General features: G+C 41.9%; 1 protein-coding gene across 2 annotated transcripts; it reads right to left on the bottom strand.

The window, feature by feature from the left end:
• Positions 1–1673: 1673 nt before the first annotated feature.
• On the bottom strand, positions 1674–24720 carry ANAPC7 (anaphase promoting complex subunit 7). 2 transcript variants are annotated; one of them, XM_082698429.1, is made up of 11 exons: positions 24516–24720; positions 19865–20051; positions 16608–16727; positions 13075–13186; positions 12489–12642; positions 11620–11762; positions 9627–9744; positions 8881–9077; positions 5551–5775; positions 4157–4307; positions 1674–2544 (listed from the first exon to the last, which is right to left on the bottom strand). In XM_082698429.1, the coding sequence occupies exons 1-11, from the start codon at positions 24713–24715 to the stop codon at positions 2355–2357; spliced, it is 1797 nt and encodes a 598-aa protein (XP_082554555.1). In that variant the 5' UTR covers positions 24716–24720; the 3' UTR covers positions 1674–2354. The 2 variants fall into 2 exon arrangements, with proteins under 2 accessions (XP_082554555.1, XP_082554556.1); XM_082698430.1 differs by lacking the exons at positions 16608–16727; positions 19865–20051; positions 24516–24720 and adding an exon at positions 15020–15053.

Here is a 24720-nt window from a genome sequence, read left to right as displayed (position 1 = left end):
ATGTAACGGAAAACATGATGGGCACCACACTGAACTCCTTACGGGCTGCTTCTGTCCTCAGCCCAGAAGCTATGCAAGCTCAGGCCACGGAAGCAAACTGCCTGGCCCCTGACCCATAGCTCTGACAGTGGGAGAGCAGGGACTTTTAAAAGAACCTGATTCCAAACTGGGCTATGAACAAGCTGGAAGCGGCTGGGGGAAAAGGACAGGGTCCGTTAAAACTTCCCCTTCCTCATTGGTGTGTGAACTCCAGACACCAGAGGGTACCCGTGGTGATTAGGCACTTGGGAGCCCATCCCTTGTCAAGATCCTTCATCTCCTGGAAGGCGGCTCAATGGGATAGCCAGAGAGCTGGGCAGCCTGATTGTGTCCCTGCTTCCTGGGGCTCCCTGCCCTCATGACTTTTTTTTGTGAGACCAAGTGATAGCAGCAATGCCAGGTGAGATCTTCAGCACCCTTTAAGTCACACTCCTCCCATTCTTTGATGTGGACCAAGAATGTCTTCATCCCACATCAGGTGTGTGGAAAATGCAGCTTCAGTTGCCTCTTCCAGTCCGGTTTTGACCCTAGCCTGGTGAGAATAGAAATGCTGGAGCTGCACGTCGAGGGGTCAGAGGGATCCAGTCCAGGGTGTTGCTGGGATGCGGGGCCGGGGAGGATCCAGGGGCTAGCCGCAGAGGTGAGGGCCAGCCCAGGAAAGGGGAGGAACATGCTGGTGCTGAAAGGAGGTAATACACAGGGCTTGGGCTCCAAGGCACATCCTGACCCCATGGGAATCTTAGGGGTAATAGTAACAAGTCTGGCATGTGGCAACACATAGGGTGTGTGAGGGCTTCATCCCCAAGCCAGGGAAACGGCAAAAAGGTTTCACCTTTTTTCCCAACGCACTGACTGGTAACAGCTGCTAAGAGGAAGCCGAAGGCCATGAAGCTACACCCAGAGCAAGCACCCAGGCTGATGAGCAGCGTCTCGCCCCGCGGCAAGCTCACCTGGAACGCCCCCAGCGGCTAGCTGGGATCTTTAAAAACTGCTTGATCAAATGGTGCTGCCCAGGCTTGGAGTCTCATACTGAAAGATACTCAGAACAGTAACATTTTTGCCCATTTGAAGTTGTAGTTATGTTCTGAGCTCCTAAACTACTGAACACTTCCACTGTTTTTACACTGTAGCACAGAACTTCCCATTTATATCAAAATCACATTTTGTACCACCTTTGACTAATTTTGTTTTAGTGAGCATTTCGGGCTAACTGTACCGTTCTCCCCACCTTCACCTCCAAGTTAAGGGTACAGTGAAAAGCATGGCGTCTTAAGAGGGTAGGTGAAATCTCCCAGCACCAAGCGCAGGGAATGTGCCCCCTGTTGATCCCGTGACAGAATGCCATAAGACCTGTTCAGTGCCCTTGACAGAACTGGGCAGAACCAGCCACAATCAGGCCAAAGACTCTGCCCCAGGAGAATTTAACCAATCAGAAATGCAAATGGGTGAACCAGCTCAGTGTTACCCAAAGTTCCCAATTTTCCTGGCTCCCAACACTCTGGGAAGAAAGGCAAATAATTCTGGCAAATAATTCTGGGGCTGAATCAATGCATTGTGAATCAGAGAACCCCACCCCCCCAAAAAAGAAAAATAAGAATCTATAAAGGGCTTCCATTCTGATCAACCCAACACCATTACTGTACAAAAAACAGTTTTATTAGTTAATTACCCCAGGTGTGCCTCTGTTCATGCTCTAGGTCACACCCCTTTCTCAGATCCGGCCCAGGCTCATAGGCAAGTTACCAGATTAGCAAATAGGAAAATTGTTCTGCAAAATAGCAACTGTCAGCTTAAGGCATTACTAACATTGCAGAAGGAAGCAAGGTTACTGGGGAAGTTTGGACAGCTCAGGATGATGATTTCCGGAACAGGAAACCCTCTCCGAAAGCGCCAGCCCATGCTGCTGTCTGACATGGGGAAGGACACTCTTGCTCTGGGTGATAGGTCACTCTTATAACTCACCCACAATGTCACAGACAAAACTCTGTCTATTCCTCAAGCTTTCAGATTTAGAAATTAGTTATATAAAAAGCACTCTGTCCCAGAAGCCCTGGCACATCTGCAGGCCTCCCAGAGAGCTCCCTCGATCCTCCCTGACTGGAGCAGGGGAGGACAGAGATATATGGAAGGTCGGTCAGGCTCAGTTTTTAAAAATGAATTCACTACTAGAAATATGGAGCAAGGGGTAGAAACCCCTGCTGCAATTACATGCGGAATCATTGTCCTCCCAGAGAGCGGGCTCCTCCGGGCTCCTTCAGTCCACGGAAGTGCTCAGAGCAGGGCAGGCCAGTGTGGCCAGAGAGCTGCCGCCTGCCTCACTGCATGCCGAACCACTGCTCCTGGTCAGCCCACTGGGCCGCCTCACTGTCGCTGCCCTCCAGGTCCCCTTCTTCCCCACTCCCTTCCATGTCGTCCACATCCTCCTCCTGAGTGGCATCCGTGGGACTCTCCTCCTTCTCCATCTTCTGCATCCCCTCTAGAGACTTCTGGTCATTGGGGTCCAAACTAGGGGACAACAAAACAAAGGAGAGGCCTGAATCTCTGCCTTGCTTCTTGCTGGCTGATGCGTCATCTCCCTGGCACGGCAGTGAAATGACCACCCAGTCACAGAGAAACTGCTAACGCCTGGCCTCTCCAAATAACTCTGGTTCCACAGGCGAGATCGAGGGAGTCCACCACTAGAAGTGAAAATAGGTGTCTTGTCCTAATTTTTAGAAATCTCAGTTTGACTTTTCTCCACGTATTTCTTATAAATTTTCACACTTCTTACCCCAGCATTCTGCTAGAGGAAAATACTAGATAACACAAATGAAAAAGCAGCAAACAACCATTAACAGAAAAATTCAAATGTAATTTCTTAACAGTATCAGATTTTTAAGCTACAAAGTTACAAAAAAAATACTTATTTTTCTGTGAGTGAAGTTGTTTCATGTTCTTATGATATAATTAACCACATCAGCATTTTAGTAGTCAACCAAAATTGTCATGCTTACCATGGACCACATCTGTCAGCTCCTAGGTTAGACCCCAGGACCCAAAGCTACCTCTACTCGGGCACGTGAGTTTAGCAGCTAAGAATCACTACACTTGCCAAAATTCCCAAAGTTCAGAGTCTCCAGAACATTTATTTACTTGACTTCTAAGCAATTCTTCCTCTAGCCTTTGTGATTATCACCAAGGCCAGGAGATGTCCAGTCGCTAGCAAATTCCACCTCTACTTATGTAACTACAGATTGATTTGTAACCTCTGAAACCCTCCATACAACTCTCACCCATACCCAGGGCTCTGCACCCTTGGGACTCCCACCTTGCCTTCTAGAGACTACTATGAAAGCACTTAGCACGTGACATTGATCAGTCTACATGCCTGCGACTCAGAGTTCCCAGAATCGCAGCTGGGTATCAGTGGTTACTGAGATGCCAGGTGCTCAAGTGCTGAACAAATAAATGGATGTGATCAGACTCGATTAAAGACAGGCCTTCACCATAATCTTACAGACACACAGACAACCCTCAAAAAAATCACTTCTATATTAAACAGTAAGAATACCACTATTTATTTAGTATTTACCATGTACCAGGCACAGCACTAAGAGCTTTACATGGAATAATAATTTAATCCTCATTTAATCACTTAATACCTAATAAGGTAGATATAGACAAATTTGTTAGTAACTTGCCCAAGATAACAGGTGAAGGTAATATTCAAACTTCAGCGCTTAAGTTCGTTACTACAGTAAGTAGAAACATGGGAAAGTACTTACAATACTTTTGATTTGAAAAAGCAGAATATAAAATATATACTACATATACCCTATAAAAATATGTTTATGTGTGGGCAAAGCCAGGAAGATGATCTATACAAATGAAAACAGATGATAATAGTGGTATGGGCTGGTTATGAGTGAAACAGTTCTTTAATGTTGCTTATAATATGCTTTATGACTTTTTTTTTTTTTTTAAGAAGTTATGTACTCACAAATAACTCTTCTACCATTACTGTTATTACTCTGTTTTCAACCATGGGCACAAAAGCGTTTCCAGAACTCCTATCACATAGTTCCCTGCCTCCTCTTCCCCTCATTGACCTTCCCCCCATGGGAGGCTAAGTGCCTACCTTAGTGCTATACTATATTGGTCCATTGCCTCCTGATACTCATTGACAGCTACAAGGAAATCTCCTAGGATCCGATGCAGGACACAGTCACTCTGATTAGCTAGTGCGTTCCTCAGCAAAGCAATTCCATCTTCATATTTCTGTTCTCTGCCTGAAAAGAAAAAGATCCTCATTTTCCTACTTAACACAACATTCTGAAAATATACTCCCATCTCAAATTATATAAACAAAAGCACAACAATGATCAAAATCCAATAATCTCTTTGTAGATGTCCTTAAGAGAAGAGTGGTATGGCAAGAAATAAGAAAAAGTTTATATGACTTCCTATTCCATTAAGAAACGTGGAGCCTGAGATCTGATTTTTTAAATTATACTCTTAAACTAAGTTCAAACAAAAAGCCAAAATGCATTTTATTTACCAAACTAGCCCAAACCCAGGATTTCATCATAAATCAGGACTAAAAAAGGAAAAGTCATAAGCAAATCCAGATGGGTCAAAATTGTTCGAGCTGGCTTAAACCAGTTCTAGGGCACCTGGGTGGCTCAGTGGGTTAAGCTGCTGCCTTCGGCTCAGGTCATGATCTCAGGGTCCTGGGATTGAGTCCCACATCGGGCTCTCTGCTCAGCGGGGAGCCTGCTTCCTCCTCTCTCTCTCTGCCTGCCTCTCTGCCTACTTGTGATCTCTCTCTCTCTGTCAAATGAATAAATAAAATCTTTAAAAAAATTGGCTACTATAGGGTGGCAATTATGGTTCTTAATAAGTAGATGTTTAGGTCAAGAATTTGCTTTATTTTATTCCCTCTCTCTCTGCCTGCCTCTCTACCTACTTGTGATCTCTATCAAATAAATAAATAAAATATTAAAAAAAAAATAGCATGCACATCCAATCATTTAAAAATAAATAAATAAATAAAGGGTGCCTGGGTGGCTCAGTGGGTTAAGCCACTGCCTTCAGCTCAGGTCGTGATCTCAGGGTCCTGGGATCGAGTCCCGCATCGGGCTCTCTGCTCAGCAGGGAGCCTGCTTCCCTCTCTCTCTCTCTGCCTGCCTCTCCATCTACTTGTGATTTCTCTCTGTCAAATAAATAAATAAAATCTTTAAATAAATAAATAAATAAATAAATAAATAAATAAATAAATAAAATTAAACCAGTTCTATTCAGCCCAAACTAGTTCAGGACAACCAAAACCAGATCAAAGTGAGTCACTGCCAATCCAAGCCAGTCTAAACCATCTACATTTGGTTGTGCTAAATATAAACCAATTCACACCAAACTTGCTACAGAAGGCACACACCTGTCTGGTCATCTGTAACCAGCTGGGACCAGGAAATCCAAATGAAACCAGGTTTTATACAAATAACAACAGAAGGGAAGTAAGTAAGATACACTTACTAAGTAGTTCTGCTTTTTTCACCACAGCCTTAATGTAATCCGGCCTTTGGGTCAGGGCTTTATCTAATAAAGTTTTGGCTTTCTCCTGTGTCACTGGGTCTTCAAGACAAACAGTGGCTAAAAGGGTAAGGGTCTGTGCATTTGCTCCCAGAGTTTTGTAAACGTTGTTAGCCATTACCATTGCTTCACGAATGCTGTTGGAAGCCAAGTAACATTCAATGAGACCTGAAAAAATTTAAAAAAAGTTTAACCACACTACCATTCTAAGCAATGCTTCCACGCTGACAGTCTTCCAAATTGCAAAGCTTCAGACAAAGGGCAGGCCAGGGGAAAACTGATGACATTAGAGAGTACGGAGATGGAACAAGAAGTGCTCCTCAGAGCACTTCAGGGATGTAGAAAAAGGCTGCGTGCACTGCAAAGGCACCTTTAGTTAGCAAAGGAAACAAACAGGTAGAAGTAAAACAAAGCAGGTAGGCAGCCCAGCTGAATGTTAGAGAAATAAACATGACCTTAATCATTACTTGAAACAGAGATGATGCTGACAACAAAGCATATGGTTCCATTGCCTTTTTTTTTTTTTAAAGATTTTATATATTTATTTGACAGAGAGAGATCACAAGTAGGCAGAGAGGCAGGCAGAGAGAGAAAGGAGGAAGGAGGCTCCCTGCTGAGCAGAGAGCCTGATGCGGGACTCGATCCCAGGACCCTGAGATCATGACCTGAGCCGAAGGCAGCGGCTTAACCCACTGAGCCACCCAGGCGCCCGGTTCCATTGCCTCTTAATGAGCTATTAATTTCTGGCTGTATCCAGTCACCTCAAGTCCTAGGCTTACGTGGGAGAAATGACAGTTGCAAGTGAATGTCCAATTCTACAAGACTACTATTTTAGTGTAATTTCTACTAATGGACCTAGGGAGCAACCTAAGAACAGGTTTTCATTTGAAACATAAAAGTTATCTCAAAGACATTTGCTGAGGGTTTCCCTAACCTAGATGGAAAACGCTTATCAGATATACCAAATACACTGAGACTGGCAGCTTCTGCCTCTTACCACACCCACAACAAGATGCCCAATGGGGACACTTCAAGCAGAGACAACTCTCAACTCTTCTTGCCAAGAACTTGAGAACAGAGGAAGTACTTTTTGACACAAAGCTCTCATCAAAACAGAAAAACAGTTTAAACCCAAACCCACGCACCCCCGGCAGATTCTGTCTGCGCACTCCTCCGTCCTAGCAGCATTTATGACATCTGTGCACATCTGCCACACACTATGGTGCTGAACCAGACATTACCTAACTCTTCGGGCCAATGTGCTGGATTCCAAATATGGTTGTTTAGGGGCACTTGGGTGGCTCAGTGGGTTAAGCCTCTGCCTTGAGCTCAGGTCATGATCTCAGAGTCCTGGGATCGAGCCCTGCGTTAGGCTCCTTGCTCATTAGGGGGCAGGCCCCCTCCCCTACTGCCTGCCTCTCTGCCTACTTGTGATCTGTCAAATAAAGAAATAATTTAAAACAACAACAACAAAAGAATATGGTTGTTTGTAACTACTGAGCAGTTTTATTTCCCTGCTAACGGCCCTCTTGGAGCTTCAGAAGGAAATGGAAGGAATGCTCTTCATGACTCCAATGCCTCCACCAATAAAGGAAGCTTGACTAGAGGCTGTGAGAAGCACCAGAGAGCATAATCTGGAGAACCCGGAGAAGGTCCTCTGCTCCCAATGACTCTAACCATCACTCTTTCCAAGCATCGTGGAGTTCGCTATTTAACTGTACTCCTGGGCTCTTGTGAAACTGGCATGCAGTAGAAAGGAATTAGCGTGATAAAAACAGCTGAGAGACTAGGAAGTTAGTTTTAGGATCAAAAATTTAGGGGCGCCTGGGTGGCTCAGTGGTTTAAGCCTCTGCCTTCGGCTCGGGTCATGATCTCAGGGTCCTGGGATCGAGCCCCACATCAGGCTCTCTGCTCAGCGGGGAGCCTGCTTCCCCCTCCTCTCTCTGCCTGCCTCTCTGCCTACTTGTGATCTCTCTCTATCAAATAAATAAATAAAAATCTTTAAAAACTTAATCTAGAACCAAAAACATGGTTTGCTGGGGATACTTTAAGAACAAATCCACAATACACACAGTTCTCTATCTAAGCAGATTTCGTTCTTTACCCAACTTTCAAATTTCCTCAAATCTGAACTCATCTTCCTGTTAAGAGCAAGTCACTCTTAGACTCCTGGGTTTATTTTTAAATTCTTACAAAAATATGCTTTGGAGGAAATGCATCTTATAAGATCTATTTTAACATCTGTGACTGAGTCACCAAATGTTGCTGAAGCTGGCATAGCTCCTCTGAACTCCTAGGGTCAGTTCACATGAACTTAAAATAGTATGTAACAAAACAAAGTTTGACCATGATCGTGCCCACTCAGGAGGTCACAATGAACTGACTAGTTCCCACAACCAACACTGTCATATGGATATGAAGTTACCCTTTGAGTAACATTTCTGGCCGAGGTAAAACAACTATTAAAAAAGAATAAAGACATAACTAAGCGATCTAGCACAGTGCCAGCATAGACTCACATTAAGGAGTGGGCCACGTTTAAGAAATAAAAATAGGACCAAAAAACCCTAACTACTCCTTCACCAAAAACCAGGAAAAGAGAATAAAAAAAAAATTCTGAAGGTCCAGTGGAAGTCCTAAATGAATTTTAAAATGTGTAATGCAAACTTGACCACATATTGGCATTACCTGGGGTCTTCAAAAAAATATCAGTGCCCATCTCCCAAATGCAATATTCTGATTTAGGTAGTACTGAATTTAGTACTGGATTTCTGATTTAGGTAGTACTCAGTACAGTCCTGGCAGTACTGGTAGTACTGGTAGCATGAGGATTTTTTAAAAGTACCCCCAGATGGGGAGCCTGGGTAGCTCAGTTGTTAAGCGTCTGTCTTTGGCTCAGATCATGACCCCAGTGTCCTGGGATAGAGCTCCGCATTGGGCTCCCTGCTCAGTGGGGAGCCTGCATCTCCCTCTCCCACTCCCCCTGCTTGTGTTCCCTCTCTCACTCTGTGTCAAATAAAAAATAAAATCTTAAAAAAAATCTTGATTTTGGCTCAGGTCATGATCTCAGGGTTGTGAGATCAAGCCCCCGCGATGGGTGCGGAGCATGATTAAGATTCTCTCTGTCTCTCTCTCTGCCCCTTCCCCCCCAGAACTAGTGAGCACATGTGCACTCTTTCTCAAAAAAAAAAAAAAACAAAAAATTAAAATCTTCCACCTGAGCGTTAATGCTACACACCTACTGATTCACACCATTCATCTTTTTCATCTTACCTTCGTAACAATCTAAGCGACAAGGTGCAAGCCGTATAGCCTCCCGAAAGTGGATTATTGCTTCTTGGACTCTGCCCATGTTTCTAAGTGCTGCTCCCTTAAGTAGCAAAGCTTGAACACTATTACTGTTCAGCTGAATGGCCTTTGCCCCTAAATAGAGGGCCCGAGAGTAGCGTTTGCTATAAAAGCTATGACACCTGGAGAAAAAAAAAAAAAAAAAAAAAAAAAGGCAACATTACCTGAGAGAAAACGGTAAAGAAACTTCATTCAAAACCAAACAGAAGGTCCTCTACATGATCCTTATTACAAAGCACACTTACAGCTTTAACCTGAGATATTAGCAGGCAGGAGAGACAAAACCAAGAAAATCTAAATATTTATTCTGGAGGGGAAATACTGATATGGAAGGGAAAAATTATGGGAAAGAACCTGATATCTGGATATGTTATCAAGTGAGAGATATTCAAAGAATCTGTAAAGCCATGATGAATAACAAAGCAGCAGCTTCTGGCCTGTTCGCTGATGGCTTCCAGTGCTGAGCTCGATGCTCTATCCCAGTGGACACCTAGTCCATGAAAGTCTGCGAAAAGACTCAGTGAGGTAACTAATGTGTCCCAAGTCAATGTGATCTGAATTCTGATTATCTCTTAAACCTGTGTTTTCAACCTATATGCTATTTGGGAGGAACCACAATTTCCCAAAGAATGTACTGAAAACTGGAGAGAAGAGAGAACGCATAAACATACCCAGAGACCACCCAGGGCTCTGCATGCTGATCAGAAATATTGAAAAGGCGGCAGCCAAGGTTCTCCACGTCCTCTAGTCGCCCTTCTCTTGCTAGGAGGTAGCCATATACATCCATTCCTGGAAAGGAAGAGTCTTTTTTTTTAAAAAAAGCAGGTGTCCTTTGTTAAAAGCACAACAGCCTTTATCAGAGCCCCCACTCAAGCCCCAGCTCCAGCATATTCTGAGCCCTTTCCACCAGGATGAGCTCTTCCTACTAGCATTCCCACTTTCCTACAATATGACTACTAAAGGGGGCGCCTGAGTGGCTCAGTCAGTTGTGAGTCTGACTCTCGGATTTCGGCTCGCGTCATGGTCTCAGGATGGTGAGATCAAGCCCCACATGAGGCTCTGTGCTCAGCAGGAAGTCTGCTTGAGACTCTCCCTCAACCTCTGCCCCCCACTATGGCTTGTAGGCTCTCTCTCCTTCTCTAAAATAGGCAGATAAATCTTAAATTTAAAAAAAAAAATGACTTTTTAAATAAGGAGGAGCAAGGGGAGCAGCAGGCGGAGGGAGAAGCAGGCTCCCTACTGAGCAAGGAGCCTGATGCAGTACTTGATCCGAGGATGCTGGCATCATGACCTGAGCCAAAGGCAGACGCTTAACCGACCGAGCCACCCAGGTGACCAGAGGGGAGAAAAAAAAAAAGACTATTAAAAAAGACAAAACACATCCAAAAAGTTTAAAAAGCAAAGGAGGAGAAGGATCCACAACTCACAATGTGAAAGCCAATATTTTTGGGAACTGTTTGTCCCTACAACCTGTGGCATGATACACAGTTATCCTAACTCAAAACCAGAAAGGGCCCAAAAAGGCTTCATGTAATTTCTTTTCAAGAAACCTAGATACAGTCCAGGGTGCACACTTAATATGCTGGTTAGTCTCAGAAAAAGTAGCCTATCCCAGAAAAAAGCATCTAGTTCTTTTTGGAGTCCAGATGATTTAAGATCACCCTACTCCCTCCTTATTCTTACTCCTGCTCAATAAAAAGGGTCCCATGCTTGCTGTCACCCATCTCTTACCACCATCCCCTTCATTCCTTGTTATCCCTTCAGACTCCGAGGAAAATGTCTATCTTGCCAGGATTACTGCAATACTCCCTGCTGGCCTCAAACTCGGGCCTGAGCTTTCAACTCCAAGCTGCCAACTACTGCCAGACTAGTATGTTTAACACACCATTTTCATCATGGGCACAGACAACTCAGAGAAGAGAAATAAGCACTAGGCAGGAGGGTCTCAAGACCTTGGGCAAACAATTTCGTATTTCTGGATCTGTTCTCTCATCTCCCTGCTCTGTAGTTCTCATGGCTTAAGAGTCTCTAGGACTAACAACTGTCACTAGGCCATATTTTTCTGATGGCCTCTTTTGGGACTTCATAAGCAGATTCCAGCCTACCTATCAGACCTTATTTCCCACTACCTGTCACTCACTGCCAGGCACTGGACACACATCCCTTTGAAGTCCCTACGGCTCACCTCTTCAGCTACAATCTTTGAGACCAATGATTAATTAATGATTAATTACTTCCTTTAGTCACCTCATTACTTTATTATTGCCTGTTCACTTACACTCTTTTAAGTATACTAAGGACACAGTAAAGCTAAATGCCCTAAAGGATATTTTGGGGTTTTGGGGATGCCATCCAAAATCTCAGGCACATCATAAATTTATAAATCATAAAGAAGGGCTATTACCCCTCCTAAAAGAAAAAGAGCCAAATAATGATCTGCCTGGAAATGACGCTTGAGTTCAAGCAAAAGCAACTGCTCAAAATGGAAGTACTCAAGTGTTAGAGACATGTAGCAGACCTAAAAAAGGTAAAAGGCTACTAAAATAAGTTTCACAAAATATTTCTATGAAAAATGGTATCAGAATATTACTCTACATTGTCTGCCCTTTTTTTGCTGACCTTCCCCTCTGCAGCCACTTCCACCATGCCTCAAAAATTACTTACCTTTTATCAAATAAGGATCCAACATCTGCGCCTGTTCAAACTTGAGGACAGAGTTTTTATTGTCTCCAGCTCTGAAGTACAGATCTGCTAAGCTTCCCAGCAGGTCCACGTTATCACGCAATAAGGACTTTTTCTCTAGTGAACTTCAAAATATTAAACATTGACCCCTAAGATTTATTATGCATCCTCTTAGTTTCTGAATCTGGGTGACAGCATATAAGCACTATTTTCTTTTGTATATATATGACATTTTTCATAATAAAAAGCTTTTCAAACGAACGGTATACACTAGATTTTCTTATTCTGAGCTTGATTTAAAGAAAGTTATACACAGTAAGAAAGCCAATATATAGAATGAAGCAGAAATTTCTCTCATTACCTAGAAAGAACCTTCTAGCTGCAGGTTTTCAGAGGACAATATGATCCTAAATGTAATGTCATTCAAAAGTGACTTTGCATAACACAAAACACAAAGTCCAAGGATTAGGACTTTACCTGACTAGAAAGAAAATCCCAGTTGTAAAGAGGTAACCCAAGTCAGATGCTGCAATCCACGCTACTGGGACATCCAAAAAGATGTTCTTCCAGGTTCCAGCATGACAACTAAGGCAGCTGGCTGTGCGAGGGTTACCACTTTTGCAAATACAGAGCTGAACTAGGTCGAAGTTTACCTTTAACAGGTCCTCAAAACAGATTATTACCCTTAGGACCAGTAAGTACATTAAGAGACTAAACCAAGCCAGAGGACAACAGGCTGCAACACCAAGAAATAAGCATCTCATATTTCTATTTCGCTAATTTCTATTTTATACCAGATCTGCATGAAGGAAAGGGCCTCAAGAACACTGAATTAACTTTGTGGCTCTCACCAGATGGTATTGATTGCTCTCGAGTTGTCACCAGTATGAACAAAAGCATATGCTTTGATCCACACAGAGAGCCAATCCAAGTTAGGCACAGTCTGGATCACGTTCATTGTCATCGATGCCACCTCTGCGCCTTTTACAGAAAGGGAAAGCAAACCTAATCCAACAAAAAAACGAGAAATAAGTAAAGCTTAGCATCCCTCTTCCACAATGCAAGAAGCATTAGGCTACTCTTTCCATTGGCTACAAGGTAACACATTTCCCTATTCTAAGCAAGATGCAGATGACAAAACCACCATAATTTAACATTTCTTGATTTGTGAAAAACACATGACAACAGTAGTCTACTGAATTACTCTCTGGAAGTTAGGCATGGAAAAAAAAAATTTTTTTTTAATTTACCTTTTTAGTAATCTCTACACCCAACATGGGGTTTCAACTCATGCCCCGAGATTAAGAGTCACAAGCTCTTCCAACTGAGCCAGCCAGGTGCCCTTGACATGTACAGATTCTAATGTACAGCTAAGAGTGAGAACTACCAACTCAGAGAGTAAACAATCTATAGAAATAGACTGAGAATGATCTGTACCTAGTATGGCATCGAGGGCTAATGGGCACTGCCTCAGCACTTCCTTATAGCTGGTGACTGAAGGGCGCTCCTGACCAGCCTTCTTGTACAGGTTTGCCAGCATCATGTTTATCTGTAATAAACAAAAACAAAAGACAGTAAGATAAGTGTATATTGCAAAGAAAATATCTCACCATCAATTAAGACCTGATTTTTTATTACCAGCTACTATTCTACTTTTTACTGGAAAATCTACCCACAGCCCTGTGGAAATAAACAAAGACCAATCCCATTCTTCAAACCAGAGGAAATCACTACCTTCGCTTTTCCTACGTCCTCCCATTTCTAAGAGGAAAATCAAATTCCTCTCACTTACCCAACCAAAAGGTCCTGTACTATCTGGACCAAAGATGCTGCCTCTGGAGATGGGAGTAATATTTATTTGAGAAATTTTACACAATTCTAATTACCTTGATTCTTTCGATCTTAAGACAGAAGATGAATTACCCTAGGAGTGCTCAAGTTTACATAATTTAAATACAATTAATATCAGCACATAAGAAAATGAGGAATTCCTAAAGTAGTTTGTTAAGAAAAGTCAGATGAGGGCGCCTGGGTGGCTCAATGGGTTAAGCCGCTGCCTTCAGCTCGGGTCATGATCTCAGAGTCCTGGGATCGAGTCCCGCATTGGGCTCTCTGCTCAGCAGAGGGCCTGCTTCCCTCTCTCTCTCTCTGCCTGCCTCTCCATCTACTTGTGATTTCTCTCTGTCAAATAAATAAATAAAATCTTTAAAAAAAAAAAAAAAAAAAAAAAAGAAAAGTCAGATGAATTTTCCCCAAAAAGAAAATGACAGATACAGAATTAAATACTTGGCTTCTCTCTGACAATTATTCTAGCAGCTAGACTCTAGCCTTTCTAACACTGAAAGCACAGACCCACAGGTACTATCTGACTCATCAAAGTGAAGCTATAAAAATTAAACTCTAACTGACCTCTGGAGGTACAATTATCCAGAGATAATTTAAATCCAGTAAATGCATTTTTAGTGCAATTCAAATTTGTTACTCAGTAGAGCTCTTCTAAAATAACCCTTTCTGAAAACACAAGGAAAATCTAAGAAAACCTAAAAGTTTCAAAGAACGTAGAAGTTACAGGGAAAGTAAATGATCTTCTTAATAGGACAGAGAGAGAGAAAAAAAAACATTCCAATTTAAAATTAATAGATCTTAAACATAGCAGTGTTTGCCAGATCATTAACCTAAGGAAGCAATCAACATGAGGACACACAAAAAGCTAATCCCCAATCTCTTCGGTTATTTGTAGCCTGGTATGCCAGATTTTTATTCAAAAGAGTGGCTCTGAAGATGAAAAACATCTGCTCTAATTATGACTTACAGTATAAAAACAATCTAGTATGGCATTAATCCATACTGATGATTCAAATAATGAAATAAATGAAATACTAGACATAAAACTTTATTTGGCCTCAGCTTTTCCATTTCAGGCTATGTTGAAAATGCAAAAGAAAATACTTAAAGGAAAACTCCAGTATTAGTGTCAATACTTGAAAAGAATAAAAGGTTAAATTTAAGATCCTTTCTTGACTGCTTGTTATTAACTATGACCAAGAGACCATCTGTCTCAACAAATATTAAAATTCCCTTTAGACTACCTGTCATTTCAAAATGAGTTTTAAATACTACCTATGAGAAAGTCAATTCTTTTTAAGACAGACCCTTACTTGGGAACATCACAAAGCCACATTACACCAGTTATAAATACAAGCAGTCATCTTTTTCTTAAAAATAAGTGAGAAATGGTATGTTGATATGTTTACTCTTAAAAGTTGAAGATTTACCAAGATATAATAATCTCACACTGGAATTTTCCTTTAAAATGTGAAGAAATGTGTGGTGGTGTTTACCATACATTAACAGACGTTCATTTAGACGTATTTTGACTCACTTCCTTGTCCTTTACACAGACTGAGAAGCCAGTTAACTCCCTAACGGACAAGAAAGAAAAACTGTAAATATTATAGGTTTATGTTTGAGGCACACATCTTTGTTTGTTCCTGGCTACAACAGCTCTACAGAATGATGGATATGTACTCCTCACAAATGTGGATTCTGCTAGTCCCTCTTAAAACACAGCTTTAAACACCAAAGTGCTGGATACCACAAACTGAGTTTATTTGCCATTACTCATTTTCAAAAAATGTCCCCACTCTCAAGGCATTGAGGAAACTGTGGTACATTTCCAATAAGATAAGGAAAAGACATCATTCAAAACGGCATCTTCCGAAAGGAAGACACTCTACACATACACAAAAAAATAATACTTGGGATAAATCTTTCATAGTGTATCAGAAAACCACTTAGTATATAGCCTCCAAGCTCATTATGAAACAGGTTGGTCTATAATATGCTTCCAAATGTCCTTACTAGCATAAAAAAAAACTAGGAAATAGCTTATTTTTTAAGATACTCAGAAAATAGTAAATAAATTCTCAATATAAGGAGATGCTTAAACACATTCTCGTCAAGTTTGACTGGTTACTTTAAAACTCAGCAACACTTAGGTGAAAAAACATGAATACACCACTGCTTGGGCTCCTTTTAAGGGCAGGAGGAGGTACAGAGACATTTTACATATAAAATTCACTGTTAAGCACAAGTTGCACCGAATGGGTCTTTAATGAAGTGAGGAAGGCAGGCCACATGAGAGCATATGTTAGAGTATTAACTACTGATGTGAATTCAATACTAAGAACAAGGATTCTCACTGTTTGTCTAAACTGGACTCAAAACAAACTGTAATCAAAGATACCCGATATGATACTCCTTACAGAATATTATTTTTAAAAGTACTCTTTCACATATGAACTTATTTATTTTTCCAAAGGTCAGCAGAGAAAAGTATTATTAACCTCATTTTATAAATTAAAAAAAGTAAAAGTTCAGATTGGTAACTTGCCCAAGTTCACACTACACCGTTCACAGCTTGTATGGCCTAAACTCAGACAAGATACCAGATCTCTTGATTTTGGCAGAAGGTATTCTATTGATTGTAATATGTTGCCAAATCAAACACAAATATATATCCCACATACACATAAGTACATAAAGATTTTGTAATCTTGGATTTTAAAACAAAAGGATTGATAAGCTCATTCACTATCAACTATCATTATCGTGCTGTAGGCGCATCTGCGTATACCTACAGCATGCAAAAGATGAGGTTTTTTAAAAAAAAGAACCATTGCCACATGGAAGCATTTGCAAATTATTATTTCCTCTGGTAAGATACCAAAGAATGAAGAACACTTGTAGTATTCTCCAGCTATCATTTTCATCAGCTGAATTTTCAGGGTTTCATAAGAAAGTAATTTTTCTATCTCTCTGAACCTCATCCACTCCATTAACAGGGGAACAAAGTGAGTCAAGAGTAAAATGTTCCGATGGACTCCCTAGGCATGGAGAAAACAAGGAGGAAGTGGGTTGGAAGGACCGGGCAGGAGAATATTATGTAACAAATTGTTATTTCAACTTACTTTGGGAGTCCTTTGTCTTGAAGGGATCCCATCAAGTATAGCAATGGCATCTTTATCTTGTTTTAGCATTGTGTAACATTCAGCCATTTTGTATTTCACTTCAATTTCAGATGGAAGACACTAAGAGGCAATGAAAACATCTCTTCAAAATACTACTTCAACAGTATGGCAGTTCTTTAAAATGTTATACATACATACAGTCACCATATGACCCAGGCATTCTGCTCCTGCACATATAGCCAAGAGAACTGAAAACCTATGTCTGCACAAAAACCTACACACAAATGTTGGGGCACCTGGTTGGCTCCATCAGTTAAGCCGCTCACTCTTGATTTCAGCTCAGGTCTTGATCTCAGGGTCATGAGTTCAAGCCCTACGTTGGGCTCCATGCACAGCATGGAGACTACTTAAAAAAAAAAAAAAAAACAAAAAAAACGTGCACACAAATGTCCATACCAACATTATAATGACAGACAAAAAGGGCGAAGTAATGCCCATCAACTAAAGAATACCTAAAATATGGCATATCCATACAATGCTGTATTTTTTTTTTTAAGATTTATTTATTTGAGAGCAAGAGTAAGCACGAATGGGTGGGAAGGAGCAGAGAGAAAGGGAGAAGCAGACTCCCCACTGAGTAGGGAGTCCAACTAAAGGCTTGATCCCTGGACCCTGAGATGATAACCTGAGCCAAAGGCAGATACTTAACTGACTGAGCCACCCAGGCATCCCCATACAAATGGAGTATTACTTGGCAATAAAAAGGAAAGAACGAAGAACTGAGTCATGCTATAACATGGATCAAATCTGAAAACATTACACTAAAGTAAAAGAAACCAGACACAAAAGGTCACATGTTTAGGATTCCATTCCTACAAAATGACCAGAACATACAAATCCATAGAGACAGAGGGGCTAGTGATTCCCAGAGGCAAGTTACAGAGGAGGTAACAGGCATGGGAATTTTCCAGGGTGATAAAAATGTTCTGGAATTGTTAATTTTATGACACTGTGTCTTAATTTTTTAAAAAATTCCTTAGATTAATTATAGAGAACTGATAATTACCAGAGGGGAGGGAGGTGAGGGAAAGGGTTAAATAGGCGATGAGAACAGGGTGATGTATGCAAGTGTTGAATTACTTACTGTATACCTGAAGCTAATATGATACTGTAAAGGTAACTAACTGGAATTAAAACAAAAACTTTAATGGGCGCCTGGGTGGCTCAGTGGGTTAAGCCGCTGCCTTTGGCTCGGGTCATGATCTCAAGGTCCTGGGATCGAGTCCTGCGTCGGGCTCTCTGCTCGGCAGGGAGCCTGCTTCCTCCTCTCTCTCTCTCTGCCTGCCTCTCTGCCTACTTGTGGTCTCTCTCTGTCAAATAAATAAATAAAATCTTAAAAAAAAAAAAAAAAAACTTAAAAAAAAATTTTTTTTTTAATGTGAGGTCAAAAAAATTCTTAAAGATTATTTAATTAACATAAAAGGTTTAGCATGGTGCTTGGCATACTGAAAGCTCTAAAGTTAGCTACTTCTATGAATGACCCTAAGTGGATAATATACATGACATCCATTCAGTGCCAGAAAACAGAAAATCCTGGGGGGACCTCATTGACTCAGTCAGTGGAGAATACAACTCTTGATCTTGAGGTTGTGAGTTTGAGCCCCACACTGGGCATACAGATTACTTTGAAAACATAAAAAAGGGGTGCCTAAGGTGGCTCAGTTGGCTAAGAGTCTGACTCCTGATTTCGGCTCAGGTCATGATCTCAGGGTCCTGGGAGAGAGTCCAGCACCAGGCTTGCTGCCTGGGGAATCTGCTTGTCTTCCTCTGACTCTCTCTCAAACAAATAAATTTTAAAAATAAAATAAACAAAAATAAAATAAATAAAACAGAAAATCCTGGCAATCAACTCTTTAACAATAAAAAACAAGGGTTTACATAAGGAGACAACAAGATGAAAATCTAGAGGCTTTAAAAATAGAGCAACTAGGGGTGCCTGGGTAGCTCAGTGGGTTAAAGCCTCTGCCTTCGGCTCAGGTCATGATCCTATGGTGCCGGGATCGAGCCCCGCATCGGGCTCTCTGCTCTGCAGGAAGCCTGCTTCCTCCTCTCTCTCTGCCTGCCTCTCTGCCTACTTGTGATCTCTGTCTGTCAAATAAATAAATAAAATCTTTAAAAACAACAACAACAACAAAAAACAAATTGCAAGGTTAAAGTTTCCCTCTCCCTAAATCTTTCCACTGTGAAATTGCTTTCCTTCAAACACACAAAATCTTTCACGTGTATTACGTGTGTGTGTATTATGCATATACCAGGATATATTTATATATCTATAAACTATCCCCTTTAAACAGAAAGTACTGAAACATTTCTTCAAACCTCATTTCGTTACTAATATATATAGTTCTTTCCAAACCAGCATGTGCACCACCTTTATCTCATTTTTCACTTAAGTAATAGCTCCAACACATTCTATCTTATGGCTATGCTCTAACTAGACCCCAATGATGAAAACTTTTGCTTCTAGTTTCTTATCATTACAAACTGCTGCAAAAAGCAGCATTGGTTATATCATATACCTTGTAAACCTCTCATGAGTCTATTAAGATTAATTACTAGCAACAGGATAATCCTGTCAAATGGGAGAACTCTGTATAATTAAAATTTTTCCCTTCATTTATTCAATTATCAAGTTACTAAAACTGTAGAATTCTTAGAATATTTCCCATAAATTTCCCTAAGGACTCACAATCCTAAAAACTGAGTTACATTTAAAAAGTTGTACTGGGGCGCCTGGGTGGCTCAGTCGTTAAGCATCTGCCTCCTGCTCAGGTCATGATCCTAGGGTCCTGTCCTGAGATCAAGCCCTGCATCGGGCTCCCTGCTCAGCAGGTTTGCTTCTCCCTCTCCCACTCCCCCTGCTTGTGTTCCCTCTCTCACTGTCTCTCTCTGTCAAATAAATAAATAAAATCTTAAAAATAAAGTTGTACTTTAAATTTAAAAAGTTTAGATTCTGAAAATTGTTTGGAACAATGCAGAACTTCAGTGAACCCATATAATTGTTTAACTCCATTTTTAGATTCATCCAGAATGAATTTCGCATTCTTGCATCTAACTGATTTTCCATCTTTGTTTCTCCAGCCAGCTCCCCTTTAAAATTACTTATTTTTCTATCTTCTACATCTGATCAGCAGTCTTGTAAATTTTCAGTCTCTCACTCTCGAAGGAAAAAAAATCAGAATTCCATCTCCATTTACCTGACTTTGTGGAGTAGATGCAGAATTACCAGTTGAAGGTCTCACTTTTGAAGTTTTACTCAGGGCTTTCTTCTGCTGTAATGCCATGGTATACTTACTCACAGCATTCCGATATTCCTTATCATGAAAGAGAGAATCTGCATGATACACCAAAAGCTGGTACTTCTGAGATGGGGAGAATAACTCACTAGAAAACAAAGAAAATATACCCCCTACATGGGTTATTTTGAAACGTTAGATAAGACACCCTCCTTAGTATCTACCCACATAAGTCCAGCATAAACCCTTATGTAATGACAGTTTACAAAAGTCACTGTACCTTAAGTGCTAGTCCCTAAAATGACAGGCGTGAGGGTTGTACTCTATGCTAATATGGTCAATACATCTAGGCGACTGCTTTAAATTAGTTTTAATACACTTTTCTCCTTTATTTACTGTAAAAGTAATGGGGTGCCTGGGTGGCTCAGTGGGTTAAGCCGCTGCCTTCGGCTCAGGTCATGATCTCGGGGTCCTGGGATCAAGTCCCACATAGGGTTCTCTGCTCAGCAGGGAGCCTGCTTCCCTCTCTCTCTCTCTCTGCCTCTCTGTCTACTTGTGATCTCTCTCTGTGAAATAAATAAATAAAATCTTTAAAAAAAAAAAAAAAAAAAGTAATGATACCTCTAAATCAAATTCAATAATATGGAGATATACAAAGAGAAATGTTATATATCTCCTCCCCTTTAGCCCAAACCCTCTTTACTTTTTTTAAAAAGAGAGAATGCGTGTGTCCTCACGCGTGTGCGAGCATACACAAGTGGAGTGGGAGGAAAGAAAGGAAGAGAATCTTAAGCAGGTTCCAAGCTTAGTGTGAAGCCTGGTGCAGGGCTCAATCTCACGACCATGAAATCATGACCTAGCCGAAACCCAGAGTTGGACACTTAACCAACTGAGCCACCCAAGTGCCCCCATCAAAGTCTTCTTAACTTAACAGTTTGATATATAATCATACTATCTTATATTGGCACCAATTTTTAGCATAATATAGACAAAGGAGAGAAATCACAATGGTTTAACTAATACTATCAAAGAAGGGTTGAAGAATCTGGAAAAGTGAAACCTCACTGTTTTGAAACATTTTTTGGAAAGTGCTGAACAAAAACAGGTTTCAAAGGAACTGAAAATTCTTTAAATACTGAAGATGGGAATATAAAAAAGAATGAGAACAGAATAGGATAAGCCAATGGGATAGAATAGGATAGAAAGAGGACTAGCCCTATTTGATTAAAGTTTTTTATATACAAAAGTAAACTTTATTTAAAAAAAAATTTTTTTAAAGACTTCTTACTTATTTTTTGAGATAGAGAGCACAGAGGCAGAATGAGAGGGAGAAGCAGACTCCCTGCCGAGGAGGGAGCCCAAGACGGGCCCCGATCCCAAGATCCTGGGATCACTCTTGACCCAATCCGAAAGCAGATGCCCAACCAAGCAACTGAGCCATCCAGAAGCCCCAAAACTAAACTTTATTAACACTAAAAGAATTTTAATCTCCTTGAGTCTCAGGGGTTTAAGGACAGTGTAAAACAATGTTTCAAGACTTTTTCATTAATGTTGAACACTGCTCATAACCATTATTAACTGCCTCCAAGCTGGCCACCATTATTAATGGGAAACACATGTATTTTTAATCTCCAATTCCAGCCCCCTCCCTCAATGCCCTGACTCCTGCCAAATTAAGAGGAATTTACACGTTTTTCTTTGACAGGTGAAAGCTATAGCCACTTAAAATGAAATAACAGTCACAGTCAAATCTGTAAACAGTTAATTGTCAACAAATGAAGGATACTCAAGAATAGATACCAGAGATTACTGGTTTCCAGGGACTGGAGGAAGTGGGATTAGGGGGGCTTACTAACAGATACGGGGTTTCTTTTGGGGATAATGAAAATGTTTGGAATATATATGGTGATAGTTGTACAACTCTGTGAATATACTCAAAACCACAGAAATGTATTCTTTGAAAGAATGAATCTAATGGTATGTCAATTTTATCTTAATTTTTTTAATCTTAAAAAAAAAGGATAGCTAGGCTAAACATAGGATATAAAATTATGAAGCAAATTCAAGGACTAAAGGTATAGTCCAGATACTTAAGATCTCTTCCACCTTTGATTCTACATATTTACTGAGAAATAAGATTTGACAGAAAATATTACTACACTCAGAGAAAGCACTGAGATATTTATATACTGTAACACATGTCTACTTATGCACCCATAAATGATCTTTGGAATGATACAGTTTCTCCTGTATACAGGAGAAACTGTTACTGGTTGTTGCCTCTGGAGAATGGAAATGGTGGGATGAGGTTCAAGACTCAGGGACAGAGAGACACTTACATGTATACCTCTTCTATACTGTTTGAATTTTTCTTACTGTATATAGTGCTAATTCAATAAGAACACCTAATAATACACGGTAAAGGTCAGAATTTATTTTTTTTATTTTTTTTTTTTTTTAAAGATTTTATTTATTTATTTGTCAGAGAGAGAGAGAGGGAGAGCGAGCAAGCACAGGCAGACAGAATGGCAGGCAGAGGCAGAGGGAGAAGCAGGCTCCCTGCCGAGCAAGGAGCCCGATGCGGGACTCGATCCCAGGACGCTGGGATCAGGACCTGAGCCGAAGGCAGCCGCTTAACCAACTGAGCCACCCAGGCGTCCCAAAGGTCAGAATTTAAACTGACATCCCTAGAGCTAGGAAAATGCCAGTTGAACCTAATAGAAAGAAATATGGGCTAAGCCGAGTCAGAGGATTAAACTGCTATTATCCTGGAACATTTTCAAAAACCAAGAGTAATGACTAACTGGTCATAATTGCCAATGATGGAGTGTGCCTTGACCAATCACTCAAAACCAACTGAAAGGCTCCAGAATAAACAGAGAAGGCTGAAAGAGACCAGGGCTCCTTACTGTCAGCACTAAGTAGATGGTGGTGAAATGATGGGTCTCACATAGTGAGGTCCAGAGGTACACAAGTGGAAATAAGAGAGCAGCAGCAGCTGCATTACAGGCACTTAAGGGGCTTCTCCTTTCTGACCTAGACCGCTTCTAGAGCATGCCAAATCCAAATGGGTCCACCCTGAGTAGAAAATTCAATTATGCCACTTAGAACTAGCAGACTGTGGTGGGTCAGTGTAAAGTTTTCAAAATCAGAAGGACCAAAGCCCAGACATCATGGCTCCTCCACTTACTAAATGTGTAAATTTGGACAGCTTTACCTCCCTAAGGTCGTACATACTTCCTTAGCACATTCAATAAACGAGTGCTCACTGCAAAAAGGCACTGTGCTGGCTGCCTTAGGCGTTAAGAGGGATGCCGCCTAGGTGGCTAAATTGGTTGGGCATCAGACTCTGGATTTCTGCCCTGGTCATGATCTCTGGGCTGTGACACCAGCCGATTTGGACTCTGGGCTCAGTGCAGTCTGCCTGTCCCTCTCCCTTTGCTCCCCCCCCCCCCCCGGAAACTCACTCACTCTCTCCCCCTCTCTCTCTCTCTCTCAAATCAATAAAAATAAAATCTTTAAAAGTTATCACCACAAGAAAAAAAGTTTAACCATGTGGTGATGGATGTTACTGTGATCATTTCAAAAATATATTGATACAATGAACACTCCTGCACACCTGAAAGAGAGATGCAGAATACAGAACAGGGCAAAGGGATGGAAGAGCGAGGGTAACGGGGCAATTCGGAGTTACAGACGCTGTTCCCTAGGAGGGGCTATCTGAACTGAAACCTGACCGAGGATACAGATCGCTGACAAGGAGGGCTCCAAGACAAACAGCAAACGCAAAGCCCTGAGTTAAGAACGAACCTGGTGGGTTCAAGTAACAGAAGGAACTGCTTGCAAGGCCGACGTACAGTGAGCCGAGGACACGAAATGAGGTCAGGGAGAAAAATGTTTGGCCTCCGAGGCCATGGGAAGGAACTTTAATTTAAGTACAATGGAGGAATGTAAGCAGGGGAGCAACGGGCACTCAAGGCTGCCAACAGCCCTGTGCTGCATCCGTCATTAGAGTTAATAAACGGCGGCTCTGAAAGCAAGAAAGGGGCCCTGCGTGTCCTTAAAAGGGCGCCACTCCCGCCCATCAAAGGAGTCTCCTGTTTTCTGGGGTTTTGGAGGCCAGAACGTGGACCCTTCTGACACACTCAAGGGGGAAAAGTCCATCTCAGATGGGGGCGAAGGTACAAGACTGGGTGGGCTTCTTGGAGCTGCGGCGAGCGAGAAAACGTTCTTCGGGAAAGAGACGGGGAGAGAGTCGGTCCAGAGGAGTGACAGTCGCGGTGGCCGGCGACAGGTGCCTCAGGAAACCCTCCGCTTACAACTTTCGGGAAACCCTAGCCAAGCTCGCCCTCATGGCTTCCGCCTTCCATTTCTCGAAGCCGCCGCTCGCCACCTCCCCCTCAGGGAGCTCATCCCAACGTATGGCACAGCGCAGAGTAACTCAACTTGCGTTCCTACATCGGCTCCGCCCGACGATGCCGTCACGGACCCCGAAGCCTCAACTGAGGCCCGCGGTCGCTCCTTCCCGCCAGTTCCCAGGGCCCCTCACACCCCGCTCCCAAACCGGCGCCGCTTTCTCCTCAGCCCCAGGCCGCTCCCCCCCTCAACTCACGGGTTGTTATTACTCATTGTAAGTAACAAGCTGCTGAGGAGCCGCACGTTAGAGTGCAGTCCCGCGGCCGCCATATCTCGCACGTGGTCTATCACATTCATCCTGCCCGGCGAGGCCGCGGGCAGCGGCTGCAGCGGCGCGAAAAGCCGGTAGAAGGTCCTTAGGGAAGACTCCAAAATGGCGGCCTCGCCGGGGTCCATGAGGT

Source organism: Mustela nivalis (assembly GCF_964662115.1).
Source record: "Mustela nivalis genome assembly, chromosome: 14".
Classification (NCBI taxonomy): Eukaryota; Metazoa; Chordata; class Mammalia; order Carnivora; family Mustelidae; genus Mustela; species Mustela nivalis.
This window is presented reverse-complemented; position numbering and strand designations above follow the sequence as displayed.